Source organism: Carya illinoinensis, chromosome 12 (assembly GCF_018687715.1).
Source record: "Carya illinoinensis cultivar Pawnee chromosome 12, C.illinoinensisPawnee_v1, whole genome shotgun sequence".
Classification (NCBI taxonomy): Eukaryota; Viridiplantae; Streptophyta; class Magnoliopsida; order Fagales; family Juglandaceae; genus Carya; species Carya illinoinensis.
Window position 1 is genome coordinate 9241223 of NC_056763.1, and position 19707 is coordinate 9260929.

Consider the following 19707-nt stretch of genomic DNA (forward strand, 5'->3'; position numbering starts at 1 on the left):
ATTATTATTGTTTTGAGATTTAAAAATATTGAATTATTTATTATATTTTATGTGAAAATATAAGAAAATTGTAATAATTAGATGAGATGAGTTGATATGAATTGTGAAACTTTTGTATCCCAACCAGATCTTAAAGTTTGTTTGAAGAATAATGTTATTCATCAGTTATTTTATGATATAATATTAAATTATAAAAAATTATTTATTATATTTTATTTATAAATTTATTATTTAATATCTTATTAAGAGAGATTTTTTTCTTATACATTTAGCAGAAGGAGATTTTGAACTTTAGACCTTTATTTTAAAAATTGAAAATTATGTAAATCAGACAATAGCACTTTGCCATAAGAGAGGTTGAGACTCTTGAGTGGATGAGAATAAAAAGTTTGATAAATAATTTTTATTTTTTAAAATAATGGTAATAAAATAGATAACAGAGGTAAATAATTAAGTAACCGTACCAGCCCAAAAGGCCAGGCGAGAGGGAAAGGCCTATGAGAGGTGAATTATGAACCCTCGCAAAGTCTGAGTGAGAGGGAGCGATTTGGATTTGGGGGTTTTGCAAGCACGGTGGCGCTTCTTCTTCTCTGAGATATTCTTCCCCTTTCCCTCGAGTTTTCCTTTTGAAAACCTACTGTACCCGGGGGTTACGAGGGAGTCCAATTCATTTATCTCATTCGATTTGATTCGATTTGCTTTCTTATAAGGCACCCGAGAAGACAGACAGGGAGAGCCATGCGATTGTGGTGGTCCTGGTGGCGTTGGGACATTTGTACTTTAGAGACGAAGCCGTCCGATGCGTCACAGGAAACGGAGACGGGAGGTGGTCTACTTTGATGGCCTTGCAATTGCAAATGAGTTGGCAGCCGAATTTACTCAGTCAGAAGCGCAAGAACGGCCCCCCTATAGGGCTCAAGAACCTCGGCAACTCTTGCTATCTCAACAGCGTCCTCCAGTGCCTCACCTACACCCCTCCCCTCGCTAATTTCTGTCTCAAATGCCAGCACTCCTCGCTCTGTATGCATTACATTTTTCTTTTCCTCCCTTTGCCCTAATTTCTTGGCCTTCTTCTTTATTCGTCTCAATTTTCGCGCAGGTGATTTGACGCGCGACTGTCCGTTTTGCATTCTGGAGAAGCGGATTGTGCGGTCTCTGAGCGTGGATCAAACCCCTGACGCGCCCTTGAAGATCCAGAGCTGTCTCCGGATTTTTGCTGAGCACTTCCGGTGCGGCCGACAGGAGGACGCGCACGAGTTCCTGCGCTATGTGATCGACGCCTGCCACAACACATGCCTCCGCCTGAAGAAGCTGCAGCTGCGGCGTTCCAACTCAAAGGGAGGCGAGCAAACTACTTCTGCTGCGACTGCTGCTTCAACTACTGTGGTGAAAGAGATCTTTGGGGGTGCGTTGCAGAGCCAGGTGAAGTGTCTTTCTTGTGGCAACGAGTCGAATAAGGATGATGAGATAATGGATATTAGTCTCGATGTTTTGCTTAGTAATTCACTTAAAGAGGCATTACATAAGTTCTTTCAACCCGAGGTTTTGGATGACAACAATAAGTACAAGTGCGACAAGTAAGTCACTCCTCCAAATGGCGATTTCCTTTGTTTGTGACCTATCAAAAAATATTGTTATCATTATCGTTGAAGGAACTTATGCTTGTTTAGATGTAAGAAACTGGTGGTAGCAAGGAAGCAAATGTCTATACTTCAAGCCCCCAACGTCCTTGTAATCCAGCTCAAGGTGGGTCTATTTTAAAAAAGTGGATTAAAATAGTAGCTTGGTAACAGTGGGTTTCATTGCTTTCTAGTGAAACTGACGCTGATGGATTTTGCTGGCAGAGATTTGAGGGCATACTTGGTGCTAAGATTGATAAGGCCATTGCATTTGAAGAGGTTTTGGTGCTTTCCAGTTTCATGTGTAAGGCAAGCCGGGTATGTTTTAGTTCTATTTTGAATGAAGTTCATTCAGATGCCAAATGGTTGCTAAAAACGTAATTTGTTCTTAGTCATTAGATTCTAAGTTTTCCTGTATACTTGGGCTTTTGCCTACTCTTTCGATCAATAAAAACTTGTTTACTGATAAAAAAAAGTTATTGGATTCTAAGTTTGATAATATCTGCCCAAGCTGACACACAGTGAACTGATTGAATTTTCCAAGGCATAGAAGATATATATCATCATTCACGGGCTTTAATAAAAGTTATTAGGTTCTGAGTTTGATAATTTCTGCACAAACTGACACACAGTGAACTGATTGAATTTTCCAAGGCATAGAAGATATATATCATCATTCACAGGCTTTGATAAGAATTACAACCTAGCCAGTTGGAAAAATAATAGTGAGAAAACTTCATGATGCTCTTTTCTTCCTTACTAAAAAAAAAAGAAAATTTCATGAAGCTGGCAAGCCATAAGGGATATGTCATCACATTGATCATGTAACAACCACTTCCATTAAGAATAGGATGCCTCATATCATTGAATTATGTAAACACAAAACCAAAACAATCTTTATCAATGTCTTTACAATATAAGATAAATAACCAAATTATTCTTAAAAACCAAAATAGCATCCTAAAATTAAAGTCTCGACTTGCTGCAAGCACTTTAAATGGTCTATCCAGGGAATGATTTCAACTCTAGATTCTGCGGTCGATACAAATTATCTTTGATGGTATCCAGGTAGTTTAAATAGAAAAATAAAATGATAATTAAATACAAAATAAGTAAATATGTCATAAAGTAAATAGAGTTTGAAGTATGTTGGCTATTAAAAGGACCCCAACCCTATTCATGTGACCAATGAGTTGAGTCGCATCTAGGATATGAACACCACTTGTTAAACTCTAGTGTACTCGAGTGAGCTTATCCCTGTGGACCGTACAATATGGTTGCACTCGCCTGTTAGCTCTAGAGCCATTGCACATTATATCATATGACAAAAAAATTTAAAAACATGTCTTTAATCCCGTCAAACGAATCTTGAAGATCGTACAAACGCAACATGTATTTAATCCCGTTAAACCTTGGACGCATGCAATGCATCCCATCACATGGATCATGTAAATAATTGGCTTTTCACCTATGGGGTGTCGCCCTTAGAAATTGTTCGCATCCAAGGGTTTGAATCTTAGACTTGGAGGGAGCATACCATTGAGGTCAATGCCCTTACAACTTGAGGCAACCCCTAGGGGTTACATTTCATACATTTATACATCATCTTTCTTTACTTTTTGTTCTTTCCATTTTCATAGCAAAGGCATATATACATATATATATTTTGATGTTGGGGAACCTCCAAGTTTGGGCTCACCCCTATAGAGTAAACCACAGTCTTGTGCGGTGCACCCTTGGAAGTTTCCCTACACGGAAGTGGTTAAATCACTGGCTTTTTAACCAGGGAGTGTGGCCCTAGAGGATTGTTTGCACCCATGAGGTGTTAAACCTTGGACCTTGAAAGGAGTGATACCCCAAGACCAAGACCTTTACCACTTGGGCCAAACCTTTGGGGTTATCGCAAAGGTATATTTATATCACTTTTAATGCCCCTTTCATTGGGAAATGGCTTGAAATAGTGTGGCTTCTGTTGTTTATATGGTTCGAGATTTTTTTATCTCTCTCCCGTTGTCTCTCTCTCACAAAAACATAGACGCTCCAAACTCAATACCTTCCTCATCGGACTGCTTCTCTTTCCTCACAACGTTAGAGTGGTCTATCGCTAATGGGTTTTTACAAGTGGTTACACATTGAAGCGAATGTATTGAGTTAATGATAGCTTTAACACCCCTTCCCAATATGCTTGGGAATACTACTAACTTAAACATCACGAGAGCTGGATATGACTACTAACAAGATTCCATAAACATTAAAACAATCCCAAATTTGATTAATAAAAATCATGGGCAGCACTTAATGAAAAACCTTAGTTTGTGGATGTTCATAAAAATCCTTAAATCATAATAAAAACCATAATTAAAAATTCTCTAACAAAATCATTAAAGTTCTAGGTGTCTGTCTCGTCTCTATGAGTAGGGTAGGTTTGGTAGCTAAGATGAGATACAAAATTCTCATCTCATCTCATCATTACGATTTTTTTAAATTTTCACATAAAATATAATAAATAATTCAAAATTTTCAAATCTCAATTCATTTTTTTCAAATTTCAAAACAATAATAATATTAAAAAATATTATTTTATTTAACTTTTAACTTTCATCTAAAACAAAAAATTTTCATCTCACCATCCAAACCTATCCTGCTTGAACATTTTTTCAATTTCAAAACAATAATAATATTTGATTTAACTTTCAACTTTCATATAAAATAAAAAATTCTCATCTCACCATCCAAACCTATCCTTAAGCTTGAACCTGTAATATTTCCATCATGCTCGTTATCTAGGTAACACAAAAATAAATGTGAGTTGAATACTCAATAAGTAGCCTGTAATACCCCGTTCCCATAGGATAGAGATGTTACTAACGTACATAGCATAATGCCCGGTAAAGACATTCAATATTTTGAAATACCTCATTTATTGAAAAACATTAAATTGAAAGGAACACAAATTGTCTTTGAAACTTGAAACATAACTAATCTTAAATAAGATTTTTTTATTGAAATGACATAAAAGAAACTAATCCTTGTGGAAAGGACCCTTATTCAATTCTAAGTCCTTGTACTAGATCTAGTCCTGGCCATCCAACTCCGCATCATCATAAACTTCATGTGCATAAAAGAAAACAGAGAACCAAACAAAAATGTCAGTAGATAGCACATCATACTGTAAACATAACATAACTTGTCATGGACTTAATTTTTGAAAGACTCTTCAAGCATACATATCATTCACAGATTCTCATAGCATGTCTATTCATTATCAACATAAGCGGAAACATACATAATCATGGCAAACATATAATATAAACGCATGAATAACTTGTTTATCCTATATTTCACTTATCTTATGGTGAACCACACTTGAGTTCATGGCCCCCATTACTTGTCATAACATAGAGTGAAAGACGCTTGAGTCCATGTCTCACTTAACATATGGTGAATGACGCTTGAGTCCGTAGCACCTCATAACTTATTATGTAGTGAAACACGCTTGAGTCCATGTTTCACTTAACTTGCATAACATGGAGTGAGCGTGTTTCACTCAACTCGCATAACTTGTACATGGAGTGAAACACGCTTGAATCTGTGTTTCACCCAACTTGTGGTAATCACGCTTGAGTCCTTGGCATTGTCTTAGCATAACTTGTGGTGAACATGCTTGGATCCATGTCACCATAAAATTTCGTCTTTCTTAATGCATGAGAATTTTATTGACTTCATGAACCTTCTAGCATGGCATATTCTTGTACATAGCATGGCATAACATGACATATTTTTGTACATGGCGTAGCATAGCATGACATGACCTAACATGATTTAAACATTTTATGACGCCATGCTTGTACATGGCGCAGCATAGCATGACATGACCTAACATGATCTAAACATTTTATGACACTTCATGGCATACATGATCTAAGTACTACTTGAACATGGCATATATGATCTAAGTACTGCATGAACATGGCATACATGATCTAAGTACTACATGAACATGGCATGCATCATCATGCAGATGCCTATCTGTACTAGAGTCCCATGGGATTTTTTATTTTTTTAGTTTATACTTGTCTGATTGTAATACCCCATATGATAAGGATATGGGTAGGTGGTGTATGGGATCCCACATTGCTTGGGAAGGAAAAGTTTGTGCTCTTTGTAACGTATTGTAATACCCCATATGATAAGGATATGGGTAGGTGGTGTATGGGATCCCATATTGCTTGGGAAAGTTTGTGCTCTTTATAAGTTTCCAATGGGGTTCCAATTGTATCATTGACTAGTCCTTTTGGAGTATAGGCTATGTGGTTTGGGCCTTCCATTGGGGCGTTACAAATGGTATCAGAGCTTATCCCAACCAGAAATGTGGGACTTGAGCCGTGCCACCTACAACGGATAGTCCCGACGAGGACGTCAGGAATTTAAGGGGGGTAGATTGTAATACCCCATATGATAAGGATATGGGTAGGTGGTGTATGGGATCCCACATTGATTGGGAAGGAAAAGTTTGTGCTCTTTATAAGGTTCCAATGGGGTTCCAATTGTATCATTGACTAGTCCTTTTGGAGTATAGGCCATGTGGTTTGGGCCTTCCATTGGGACGTTACACTGATACATGTCTGATACATTACTAAACTTGTTTTTAATTTTTTTAATTTTTGCATTTATCTGATTCAGGATCCACTACCAGAATATAAGCTCTTTGGTACTATTGTGCATTCGGGCTACTCACAAGACTCTGGTCACTATTATGCCTACATTAAGGTATCATTTGCATGTCCTGCACTCTTTGACATTAAATGATTTTCAAGAAAGCAGCTGAAATAATAGTTTTGCTGATCAGTATTCCCCATGTGTTCAGGATGCAATGGGTCGGTGGTATTGCTGCGATGATTCGTTTGTCTCACTTTCGACCCTGCAGGAGGTTTTGTCAGAGAAAGTCTATATTCTTTTCTTTTCTCGCACTAACCAAAGGCCGACATCTGCCAGCACTGTTCTTACTTCAAATGGAATGAAGTCTAGAGATTGCAATGGCAGTGAGGCATTTAAAAGCCCAAAGGCCATCCCACTGAAAGCAGCGTATACAAAAGGTTATGTTGAGCAATCTTCTCAGAAGGATATCTCAAACATATCTAAGGTTGTTAAGGTGCCTTCTAGCCCACAGATGAGGTTTAGCATAGGAAACTCTACTTCCAAAAGAACTCCTGCTACTGGTAATGTAAAAGTTGATCTTCATAAGAGTCAACCCATGGAAACAAATGGGCATGCAAAAGACTCCATTCCTAAAGAGAAAAGTGAAAAAGATGTGGCTTTGACCATAAACGTTAATGGTTTTAACAGAATCAGAACATTTGATGCTGCTGATAGTAAGCATAGCACAGGATTCCCTTCAACTGGTGAAAATGGCAATAGTCAAAGCAGTATTAACTCAGGGAAATCAGATCTCGGAGATTGTAATGGTACAAGGACTGGGGTGATGAAGGGAGGTCCTAACCACCCTGAACTGGAAACTTCTCGTGTCAATGGTGGTGCTGAGACTTATAAAAAAATTGGTGGTTTTGAGATCTCGGGCTCTAAGAGAAAATTGAAGGAGAGTGGTGGTATTTATTTTGCACAGGATGCTCATTCCCAGGAAGAATATGAAGAACTGAAAGAACAGTATATTCACTTACTCCATTGTTTTAAACTACTTATTTTATCAAGAGTTTAATTTGCTTAAAATGCATTTCATGCTCTCCTAGTACGCTATTCCTTCATATTACTCAATTGGTTGAGTTATTGACGAACCAATTCTACATATCAACCAATTATTAAATAGAAAGAAACAAAATTTCGAGTTGGGTAGAAAGTTTTTGAAATTGAACCATAGTGGAGTCTTATGGTCACATAAAAGGATAGAAATGCATTTTTGCTTGAGTTATTGATGAATCAATTTCTCATTTGGTTCTGGCCCAAATTGATATCTTTGGACCTCCTGGATTTTCCAATTACCCCATATTAGTTTGGAAAATATTTTTGGGTCTGATGATTTGCTTGATACAATAGCTGTGATTTCTCTGTTGATGATCCACCTTTTTATATATAGAAATTCTTGTAACTCAGGATTGGATCTATGTGCTAACCATCCACTCTTATGGGGAAGGATATGCCATTTGGTTGTACTTGGGACCATTTTTATTGTTTTACTTTGTCTCTGATGAATTTCTGCCTATTTGTTCACTTGGGGTCTTGCATGGGGCATTTTGTAGGCACATTTCGAGATTTCTTCTGTGATTCTTGTAATTAATTATTATTTGTTTATTAAAATGTACTGACAAATGTTCAATAAAAGATTATATTCCGTTTTGGTTCTTACATGCCAATTTTCATTTAAGTTCCTTTCCTACTATTAGGTTTATAAATTCATGTTGGCTTTTATGTTGGCTTAAAAATTTCTTTGTTGTATTCTTTTGTAGTCTCAAACAAGAAGCCAATTCTTTTCTACGTTCTTGTGGTTGGTCAGAAGAGGTTTATAAATTCATGAATACAACAAAGAAGCAATGTCGAGAAGCCGGAAATTATCCATCAAGTAGTTGTGAATTCAAGTAAGTTTCATTTATCTTTTATACCTGTATTTTGGGCGTATTAGCTTTAAGATGCTCAATGTTGGACTCTCCATATCTACAAACATGCATGTACTCCATTCTTATTTTCAATTTTTAAATTTTCGTTTCTGAAGTGTTTCAATTCTTTCTAAGCTTTTTCCCAGGACATTTTTTTGTTCTTGAATATCTACATGTTTTAGCCATTTGAAAGAGTTTCTTTCAGTTTGTTTTTATGTTTGGTTCATAATTATCCTTTCTTTGGGATATGATTTAACTGAATCCTTCTTCTAGGGTATATGGTATCTGTACTAGTAACAATTATGGGATATCTTTTTGAGGCTGTCCATCGGTGACTCTCGCCGGAGAACACCATGATTTTGTGTCTTTACTTTCTGGTGTCATTGTTATGAATGGGTATTTTGAATTGGATCATGATTGAATCGAAGCTTTCTGAGTTCTTGCCTGTGGAAAGTACTTGTAGTATGAACAAATAAGAGGACAGGTAAGCTCTTCATTTGGTTTCACTGGGGTAAATTAGTGTTGGTTTGTTGCTGTCTTATATGGCAAGGGATGAAAAACTCTTGCCTACCCTTAGGATCTCGAGTACTCCCTGAAACTTCCTCCAGAATTAACCTTTGAAGATGGCAACAACCAATTGTCAGTAATTTTGTAACACCCCTTTCTGTAGGTTAGGAGTGTTACGTACTTCTGTAACTGTGCCCGGTAAAGAGATTCAACATAATAAAAATACATAATTTATCGAAAATAAATTCCCAAAAGAACATAACATAAAAATATAGTCTCATAGCAAGAACATTTTAACTGATATTTTTGTGATAAAAAAGAAACTTATTAACCAAGTCTGAAAATCCCTTGACACATGATCTATACCTGGTTGTTATCCTTACCTGGACATTTTAAAAACATAAAAAAACAAACAAACAAACAACTAAAACGAGCTGAATACTCAATAAGTAGGAAGCTATACAGTGAATATAATAAATATAGGGTTTCTTGAAAGCATGCGTACTTAATACTTATACTAACATAAACATGTAACATGTACCATGCCTAACTCATTAAACTTGTCTTTCCCTTTCTTTAATGGCCAGCACACCTTAACTCCCTTGTGTGCAGGGTTGTCCATTGGTTCCATTGCTTGTGGGCCACAAGAGGAACCGTTTAACTTATCATAATGTACCATGGTGGACCAATGCTTAGGTCCGTGGTTTGCACATCCACCATAATTGCATTGGTACCATGCATCTCTTATGGCCATTCTTAAGACATATCGTGATGCATATAAAACATATAATAACATGACATTCAAACTCACTTTCATCATATTATAAGTGGGTACGTAAAAGGGAGCTTTCAATAAAGGGACATACATACATAATACTTGCAAAAACATTGTTTACCAATAATCACCTACTTGAAATTTCTGGAAAAGGGTTGGACCTGATTGGGTGAGGCTGGTTCTTTTTTCAATCTCCTGAAATTGCAGCAGTCATCTAGGGTTAGGGATTTGTTTTCTTGAGGAACATCGCATGAGATTGCTATAAAATCTTTCCAGACTCACAGCAGCATCTGTTTTCTAGTTTTCATGCCATTCGGTCCTATTAATGAGACCTGATAAACCTAATAATAGGGCTGTACGAATTTAAGTCATTTGTTTCTAAAAGGGGTTCCAAGAATCCTTATGGCTACGAGTTCTAGGGTAAATATGTTGATATTGTTTGGATCCATTTAGGAGTCATAAATGGGGATGATTTCTACTTCTTCAGATATGGAACAGCTCAAACCCCATCTCAAAAGTCTTAGTAGGCTGTACTAGACTCCTTTTGGTTCAAGAATTCTTCTATAACAACCTAAGTGTGGATAGCCTTCATCTTAACTTATCCAAAAAGGGTTGAATTCCAATTATCACGAATTTAACAGCCAAAAATCAAATGGGCTTTGGCTAGAAAATACTTGGGCTTATCCATCCATGTATGGGCCTAACAGGCCGAACCTAATCCACTTTGAATCTAGGTCCATAATATCATATCCAATTTTATCTCAATACTAGTTTTTCAAATAATGCATACTGGCTAATGGCCCAATATACTAGTTTTTCAAATAATGCATATGGGTTCTGGCCCTTTTTTTAGAAGCACCACGTGGTTTTGTTCGAATGTCTATTGAAATAACTTTTTGTTTTGGTTTTGTTCATCTGGTTTTTCTTACAAATAGACTTTTTTAAATGGACCATAAGTAATAACAAGCATGACGTGAAAATTAAACAAACCTATTGTATAAGCATGGGTGATAGAGAAGAACATATCTTTGTTCTCTAAAACCTATCATCTCACAAAAGCAAAAGAAGATGATCATAGAGATAAGGAAAATGATCCACTTATACTGTTTTATAGTGCTACATGAAATGGAGGATAGTTTTGTAATATTGAAATTAATTTTTAATGGAGTGGCATAATTGCATTGGTTGATTGAAAATGAGTTGCAAAATAGTTGTAAAAAACATAAATATATCTTGTCACGCTTTCTTTCTTCCTTGCATGGTTTCCACTTAGGAAAACATGTAAAAGTATACAAAAACATTATATGTACAGAATGGATTGCAGCCTTGCAGACAGCTTGTATACATGAAACATATACTTCACCAAAACTTAAGACTCCACATCAATGTCAATAGCTTTATGCCGTTAGGCTGAGTTGCTGAAACACAGAATCAGTAAACAGGTATTAAAGTTAAGCAAGTATTATATGCAAAACCCTCTTTTCCAAGAACTTTCTATATGAGAAAAAATTAGCTTGCAATAAAACAAACCAAACCAATTGAAAAAATAATTTTTTATGGGTAATCAAGACTTTTATTCATAAGAAAATGAAGCATAGCCCAAGCAAATGGTAAGTATACACTAGAAGTACCTAACTAGGGTTTACAACCAAAAGTAGAAAATCATGAACATTTAGACCATTAAAGTCAAGGACCCCCTCACATAAAAAAAATGTTTTAAAGAAAAAAAACTTTTAAGCTCATCCATTGTCCTCCCACGATCCTCAAATCTTCTATCTTTTTGCTCCCTCCATATGCACCAACACATACATATTGGGGCCATCTTCCATGTTGCTGCCACTTGAGGATTGCCTTGGAGTCCTCTCTAGCTTGCTAGAAAATCCCTCAGCCTACGAGGCATGGCCTAGGATAAACCTATTCCTGCAAAAAACCCATCCCACTAGGTCTTGGTCACCTCACAAAGTAGAAACAGGTGATCTACTGATTACCCATTCGTCTTACACATGCAACACCAATCCAACACCATTACTTGATGTTTCCTCAAATTGTCTATAATAAGAATCTTGTCTTGGGATGCTGTCCAAACAAAAAAAGTTGCTTTCAGAGGGGCTTGTCTTCCATGTATTCCTCCATGGAAAAGGTGTCATGCCCTGACTAGTTAGAACGATGTAATTATGAATCTACATTTCTTGGAGGACCTCCAGTTGATCTTATCTATGGTGCCCTCAGTCACCCTGGCATAATATAGTAAGGCAAAAACTCGATGATAGCTCCAACTCCCAATCGTGTGCCAGCCTAATGAATTCTACATTGCATTGAGGGGAGCCATGAGAGAAGAACAAGAGATAAGTTACTGAAGTATCCTTCACTTGTCCATGGTAAAAAACGTAAAGGAATGTTTCTTTGAGGCTTTGTTCACTACACCATTTGTTGTGCCAAAATTTGACTCGAGAATTGTCACCTACTTCAAGACGTGCATGACTTAGGAAAGTCTCCCACCCTTTTCTAATATGTTTTCATAAACCCACCCCATATGATCCATGTATCACCTCCTCAAGACTCCCTGAACTTTGAATCAATAATTGACTTCCATGGGGCTCCATCTGTTGTTGGTACCACCACAACCATTTACCCATTAAAGCCTTATTGAATTCAAATTATGGATTTCGAAGTCATCCCAGATATTGGTGCGCAAACCATCAACCAATTCACCAAATGGGAATTTGAACTTGTCTCCTATCCCATTCCACAAGAAATTCCGTTTTAGCCTCTCAATATGATTTGCTACCTTTGTAGGGATCGGGAACAAGGACAGGAAATGTATAGGTAAATTAGAAAGGGTACTTTTGATAAGAGCAAGCCTCCCTCACTTAGACAAGTATAAGCTCTTCCAAGAAGCCAATCTATGTTCCATCTTTTCAATCACGGCATTCCAAATCCCCTCCGGTTTGAATAAAGCACCCAATGGTAAGCCAAGATACTTCATAGGTAGAGAAGATACCTTACATTCCAGGAGGCGAGCTAAATTCACTACATTGGGAACAACGCCCACCAACACCAATTCAGACTTGGCAAGATTCACTCTCAATCTAGAGACAACTTCAAAATAGAGGAGAACTCTGATATGAACTCGCGGAATTGGAATCCCTTAAACCCACAATCAATTTGAAAACTCACCCAAGAAAGTCAAAATCAAGTCAATGGTTGGAGAATCTAGACCTGTTGAGAACTCGTTTCAAGAACCTAGATTATATTAAAATCTAGACCCGTTGAAGAACCTGTCTCAAGAACCTAGACTACGAAGGAGGAACGTCACAAAAGTTGTGATTTACTTTTGATAAGTTCAAACGTTTAATGAAGAACAAGAGGAGATAAACTCAACTTACAATTAATAAAATTTATCAATTTTAAAAAACTTTCATATATTTTTAAAATGAGGCAACTAAGAGTATTTATACTAAAACCTGATTAAAACTCTAGGCTAAAATAAAATCCTCATTTTCCAAAAATACCCCTGAATGAATAGTGCCGTGGTTATAGTACCCGCTACAGTAACTTTGCCTTTTGAAACCCTAATTCAACAAAGTAAAACATATGTGGGCCAAGCATCCTCAAGCCTAATTATTCTAAACTAATTCCTATAACTAATAAAATAATCCCTTTTAATGAAATAAACAAGTCAAATGTCTTCAATCACATAAACATAATAATAGGCCATAATTTATGTTGCACTCTTCCATAGCTTGTATCATGTGGATGAGAACTGAATTTTCTTCTCTCAAGCTCATCTTGAATATTAGGCTCTTGCTAGACATGTCCAAAGTAGATTGCACCAATTCTTGCATTGTTTCATTGCTCTTCTTAGTTTTCGATTTTGTGATTGCCCCATCTGGAACTTGCAAAGGATATATGGCTCTTGGTCCACCTTGGGGCCCATCAAACTCTCAAAGATTGAATGTGTCCATGATTTGCTCCACAAAAAATGAGAGTATTGTCGGCAAAAAATAAATCAGAAATATTAGTAGTTATAATCACCATTCCCCATCCAGAAGCCACCTACCACAAGGCCCGAAATCATCTTGCTAAGAACTTCCATGACAATAATAAAAAGTAATGGAGAGAGAAAATCCCCCCATCTCAAGCCACGAAAGGAGTCAAAAAAACCAATTGGCAAAGCATTCACCAAGATAGAAAAGTGAGCTGTAGAAATGCCAAATGCTACCCAAGCATGCCTTTTCACATCTTGCAAGAAGATAGAGCAAGTTCCAGTAGATATGATCGTAAGCTTTCTCCATGTCTAGTTTGCACAGTAATCCAGGTTCTTTCGATTTGAGTCTTTCATCCAAAGCTTCATTTGCAATTATTGTTGAGTAAAGAATTTGTCTATCTTTGACGAATGCATTTTGAGGTTTCAAAATTAACTTCTCCATCACCACACTCAATCTACTCGCTAGGACTTTAGAAAGGATCTTGTACACCTCATTCACTAAGCTAATATGGCAATAGTCTCTGATATTTGCAGACCCCATTTTTTTTAGAAATGAGAGCTAAGAAAGTACTTGAGACTTTTTTGAAAGGTCATGAAACTCTTGAAACTTGGAAGAACCTATGGTAAAACCATCATTGCCTAGAGCCTTGTTACTAGCCATGCTATGGATCACTTTACGCACTTCTTCTTCGAATGACCTCTTAAGCCACCTTGAACCCTATTGGTGTAATGATTCAAAAGTTAATCCATCCACTTTTGGTCTCCATGTGTATTGTTATGAGAGAAGGTGCTCATAATACTATACAATGTGGTTCTTGATGACTAGCTAGCCCAAAGAAAGGGCACCATCTACCATCAAAGCCTCAATTACATTGTTCCTCCCCTGCGAATTAGCCACTTGATGAAAAAACTTCGTGCACTTATCTCCCTCCTTTAGCCATAGTGCCTTTGGTTTTTGCCGCCAAGAGATCTTGTGCATCAATGTTGATCTTTCAAGTTTTGTGACTACCTGACTCGTATTGATTCTCTCGGATTCAGAGAGAGATCTCGCCTCCTCCTCGCCCTTCAAACCCTGTAGCTCCTCCAAGAGAGAGCACCTCTAATGGACACATTCCCAAAAACTTGTTTGTTCCATTATTTCAAATAATTCTTCAGCACTTTTAGTTTTTTTGCCATTATGAAACTTGGAGAACCTCGGAAGCAATATGAAGACCACCATTGTCTGATCCTATCTACAAAACCGTCAATTTTAAGCCTAATATTCTCAAATTTAATATACTTTCTATCCCCTTGGATGCCTCTACTATCTAAGATGATAAGGAAATGATCTGAGCATAACCTAGGTAGTTGTTTTTTAAGCATGTATGGAACATATAACTCCCAATATGGAGTTATTGAAAACCTATCAATCCTTGACCAAGATGGGTGTTCACGGCTGTTGGACCATGTGTGAATGTGCCTCCAATTAAAGGAATATCAATAGTCGAAAATGAAGTCAGAATAATCCCTCATAGTGGGGTGAATGTGATATGCACCCGATCTTTCACTCGGGAAGTGGGTGACATTAAAGATCCCCCCCCCCCCCCCCCCCCCCCTCTCTCTCTCTCTCTCTCTCTCCCAATATAGCTTGGTAACTCCCACCAAGGAGCCCCACCAATTTTTCCCACAATAATTGTCTTTGGGAATCAAGATTAGGGCCCTATACTCCAGGAAATGCCCATAGTAAAATCTAACGTCTGCAATTAGTTTTGGGCAATCACTATCACTTTTTACTCTAATATGAAAATCCTTAGAAAACAACTTTCCATAGAAATTTCTAATAGAAAAAGACAGATGGAACAAAACTGCCCTAAAATCTTGACTATTTCAACAATTCAGATATTAAATTTTTTATTTTTTTTATCAGTAAGAAGAATTTATTGATCCGCATAATTAGGCATGGTCTAGGTACATAGGAAGTATACAAGAGATGAACCTAATTACAAGCTGAGCATAAAAATTATGAAAGCTAATCCCATTCAGTACAATTGCTGAAGCCCAAAGTAACAATGTATGAAAGAAAAAGTCCCAAAACCATATCTACCAAGAATATACACAAAAAATCCCAATTAACATTATCAAACACCTTCTTCATATCCAATTTACAAAGAATACCTGGGGTGCTAGCTCTGACTCTACTGTCCAAGCATTCAATGGCTATGAGTACGGAGTCAAGAATCTGTCTTACTTCGACAAAGACATTTTGTGACTTCAAAATGATTTTTCCCATTAGGGGTATCATATGGGGTATCACAATTGTCTGCCCTAAAACTCCCGATGTCCTCGTTGAGCCCATCCGTCGTAGGTGGCATGGCTCAAGTCCTACATTTCTGCTTTGGATAGGTTCTGATACCATTTGTAACACCCCAATGGAAGGCCCAAACGACATGACTTATACTCCAAAAGGATTATCAATGATACAATTGAAGCCTCGTTGAAACTTTATAAACAACAAGAACTTCTCATTCCCAAGAAATGTGGGATCTCATACACCAACTACCTTATTCTCTTATTATATGGGGTATCATAATCTCCCCCCTTAAGTTCCCGATGTCTTCGTCAGGCCCATACGTCGTAGGTGACATAGCTTAAGGACTAGCCAATGATACAATTGAAGTCTCATTAGAACATTATAAAGAGCAAGAACTACTCATTTTCAAGGAATGTAGAATCCCATACACCACCTATCTTATCCTCTTATCATATGGGGTATCACATGTATAGACATAAGGACCCTGAGAGAATGGATTACGTACGGACCTTGAAGAAAGAAAACTTTTGACTGGAAGAAGTAATAGGATTAACTGAAAACAGCTGTGCATCCCCAAGATTAGTTGGGGCTTTGTTCTCGGACACCCGGTGCCAATGTTAAAAATATAAATATGATCAATCCACTCAAGCAGTGAATGTTAGATAGGTATTGTGTGTTGTGCCCAAACAAGCAGAACACGATGAATCTAAGCAGGTGAGTTGGTGAAGGACACAATGAGCAAAACTCAACAAGAGAAAAATCAGAAAGAAGAAAGAGAAGGAATGTCCATGAAGAGAGAGGGAGAGAGAAAAAATCAGTCTTTACCTCTGGTGTGACTACAGTGAATGGTTACAGCAGACTGCGTGGGGAGTTTAGCTTGGGAGGTGAGAGGGTCTGCACTTCTTTGAGAAATGAAAACAGCTTCATACACAGCTGAAAGGATCTGGAGTCTCAAGGCAAGGGTTCTGAATCAGATGAGATGAATCTTACAATTTAGTCAGGTTGGTTTGGTCCCCTGACTTTGAAACCTGTGACAGATTGGGTGGACTAGCCAACCCAATCCCAATATGATATAAACAGACATTAATTAGGTTGGGTTAGCAAGTATTATGCACAGTCCTAGTTCCCAATTCTCAACAATGTGATCATTTGGATTTTTAATGTATTGCAACTCAATATTTTATGGGAAATATTCTAGCCACGAATGGATTACACAAAAGCAATTTTACAAACTGACGTGGTTTGATGTGGTTCGTCATATTGTAAAGTAGATCTAAAAGATCATATAAAGAAACGTCACTTTGTGGGATTACTTTTGTGTAGTTCCTTTTTGGATCTAGCACCCATAGTTTATACTGCATTTAGTGAATTGCATCAGGCATGTGTAGCCTTTGAGTGGTTCTTTCCGAACCCAAATGAAAATCGGTGTGCTAACAAAAGGCAATAGGAGCCGAAGGTGCATATACCCAAAAATTTAGTTTTTCTGACCTATAGTTAAATAGATAATACTTTGTAAGTAGTTCCCCCCCCCCCCCCCCCCCCCTTTTTTTTTTCTGGTCATTTAATATGGTGTAACTTGATTTGGTTATTTGTTCCGTTTTGGTTCTTTTCTCCTCGAGGAAATTGCATAGGGAAAACCTTTAAGCCGGTTGGGTGTAAGTTTCCTTTTACACCCACCAGTGAAAAACAAACACATCGGGAGCTTATAGAAATTACAATGAGATTGGATCCAGGTAAACCCCCTCTCTATTTTCCCTCTTTCCTCTTCCTCCCCCCCACTTTCCTCTTCCAACTCCGTAGCCCTTCTCTTCTGCGATGCACTTCTTCGACTGGAACCCCGTAGCCCATCTTTTTGTATTCTGTGTATGCTTGAGATATTTCTCTCATGAAAAAAATAGTCCATCTGTAGATTCAGAGCAATCTCATCTCTACAGATCTTTGTTTTTTCCATCCAAGCCTCAAGGTACCGCCGTTGCACCTGCTGTAATTGCAGTGTCCACATTCCGTATGCAACTTGCTGTTTCCTCCCTTGCAACGTCCACATCCAACTCCATTTCTTCCCTTGCTGTGTAATAAATATTTTTTTGTGTTTATTTTAAATAATATAGTTGAGTATCCTTCATCTCTTCAACATACATGTACTGCATGCTATATTTTTTGTTCTGTATTTTGGTGGTTTTGGGGAAAAACAATTATGCTACTTTTTGTGTAGAGTTTTATTTTAAAGTTCAGATTTTTCTCAAAATCCTACTGTCTGGATGTGAGGTTTTGATTCTTTGTGGAGTGTGATTTTGATTCTTTATTGGGATAAAATTTTACCTAGTGTGGAGGGGTTTGAGCTTCACAGGGAGGGGTGGGATATGTTTTCATTTTTCTGTTTGGGGGCATTCGTTAGTCGATTCAGCTAGATCACGGTTGGGATTTGATCTCTTTCTGGGGCGTCCGTTCATTGATTCAGAGGGAGAGGGAGAGAAATGTTTGGGGCCAACGTTCGTCGATTCAGAGGGGAGAGGGAGAGGGAGAGAAAGAATGAGAGGAGGCTCACATTTATGTGGGTCCAACTCCGAATTTTGTGAGACGCCTACGTTGCTATTTCTGATTGGTTGGTGTGAAAACAAAAATGGCACCCGTCTGGCTGGGAGCGCTACTCAATTGCATAAATTTCATGCATTCTTGTGTTAAACAGCTTTTGGAACTAACGTTAGCAGTTGCATGACTTTAAACAGTGGAAATAAACAGTGGAAAAAGTTTTTATTTTACTTTACTAATCTTAATTCTGAATTTTTTACACTTTTTATCATAAACGATTATGTTTCACTGTGTCTGCTGTATATTTTCTGATGTTATTTTGCCTTGCCTAAGGTTTAAATGCTGTGCCATCTGCATTTTCTGTTTACAACTTTACAGGAAGACGTTAATTGCAGATGCCAAACCAACCTTTATTTCACAAATACCAGAGTCATTGAAAGAGGATCTTATTGGCCGTCTGCGGTCATTTAACCAAGGAAAAAAGTTATTTTCCTGGACTTAGATAAACTGAAAAAACTTGGGATGAAGGGATACTGATGCATGAAGGGACTATAACCTAGTCATAGAAATTCAAATGCCTACGTCAAATTCTGCTGGTGGCATAACAATTGTTGCAGATGTTTCGTATTATTGTCTTCTGACATTGCCACAGATGGGTCTTGGTATATTAATGGGAATTGATGACGGGATATCCTCTAGCAAAAAGCAGGGGTATGTTGTATAATGCCCTTTACAGCAAGTTCTTGCCACAACAAGAGACCTATCTTTTCATTCATTACTCTATCCCTGCTCACATGCTGTAGGTGCGCTCTCAGCCGTTTTAAGATGCAAGGGCTGATTGCAGATATTCCTGAAAGTTTTGTTTCTCCCTTGAGGCTGAGCAGTCGATTATGGTAAATCAAAAGATGAGTTTTACTGGGTTTGTACAATATCCTTTCCGGCGGTATCTTCAGTGTACAATCCTAATCACAATTACTTTATCCTATATAATTGTGGCACTACAGACTCAGAGAATATGCTATCAAGTGTATCCATTTACAATGAAATGGTTAGGCTTTCGAATACCCTCCACCCGCGAAAGAGGGGGGATCACACTCCCCAGTTCCCATTCTCCCTGAACAATTTTGAAGCATTTTATTTGTGTGGGTGTTTGGTAGTGCAACCGATGTGCAATTTTGTCTACTGTCTGTTCCTTCATGTGCTTAATGGTATTCTGGTAGCTGCTTATTAATTGTTTGTGTACGGGGGCAAAGTAGTGAACGTTTGAGCTCTCAGCTCGTATGTAAGTTGAAAAATTGAAATTAACCAAGAACTTGATTAAAAATTAGTTTTCTATTAATTAGTAGGGCTTTTAGTATTAAAGAGGTTAGTTGATAAATGGAGTATTGTTT

The 19707-nt window shown here is 37.5% G+C and overlaps 1 protein-coding gene across 4 annotated transcripts; it reads left to right on the forward strand.

The window, feature by feature from the left end:
• The first annotated feature begins 473 nt into the window (after positions 1 to 473).
• LOC122289569 (ubiquitin carboxyl-terminal hydrolase 25) lies at positions 474 to 19498 on the forward strand. Of its 4 annotated transcripts, XR_006236184.1 has the most exons (9): positions 475 to 1020; positions 1100 to 1577; positions 1653 to 1746; positions 1845 to 1937; positions 6303 to 6389; positions 6487 to 7283; positions 8081 to 8209; positions 18695 to 19027; positions 19120 to 19498. XR_006236184.1 is itself a non-coding variant. In XM_043096701.1 (8 exons), exons 1-8 carry the CDS (start codon positions 840 to 842, stop codon positions 18816 to 18818), a joined length of 1974 nt encoding a protein of 657 aa, XP_042952635.1. In that variant the 5' UTR covers positions 474 to 839; the 3' UTR covers positions 18819 to 19498. The 4 variants fall into 4 exon arrangements, 3 of the variants coding, with proteins under 3 accessions (XP_042952635.1, XP_042952634.1, XP_042952636.1); XM_043096701.1 differs by having other exon boundaries at positions 474 to 1020; positions 1845 to 1928; positions 18695 to 19498; XM_043096700.1 differs by having other exon boundaries at positions 18695 to 19498.
• The last annotated feature ends 209 nt before the right edge of the window (positions 19499 to 19707 follow it).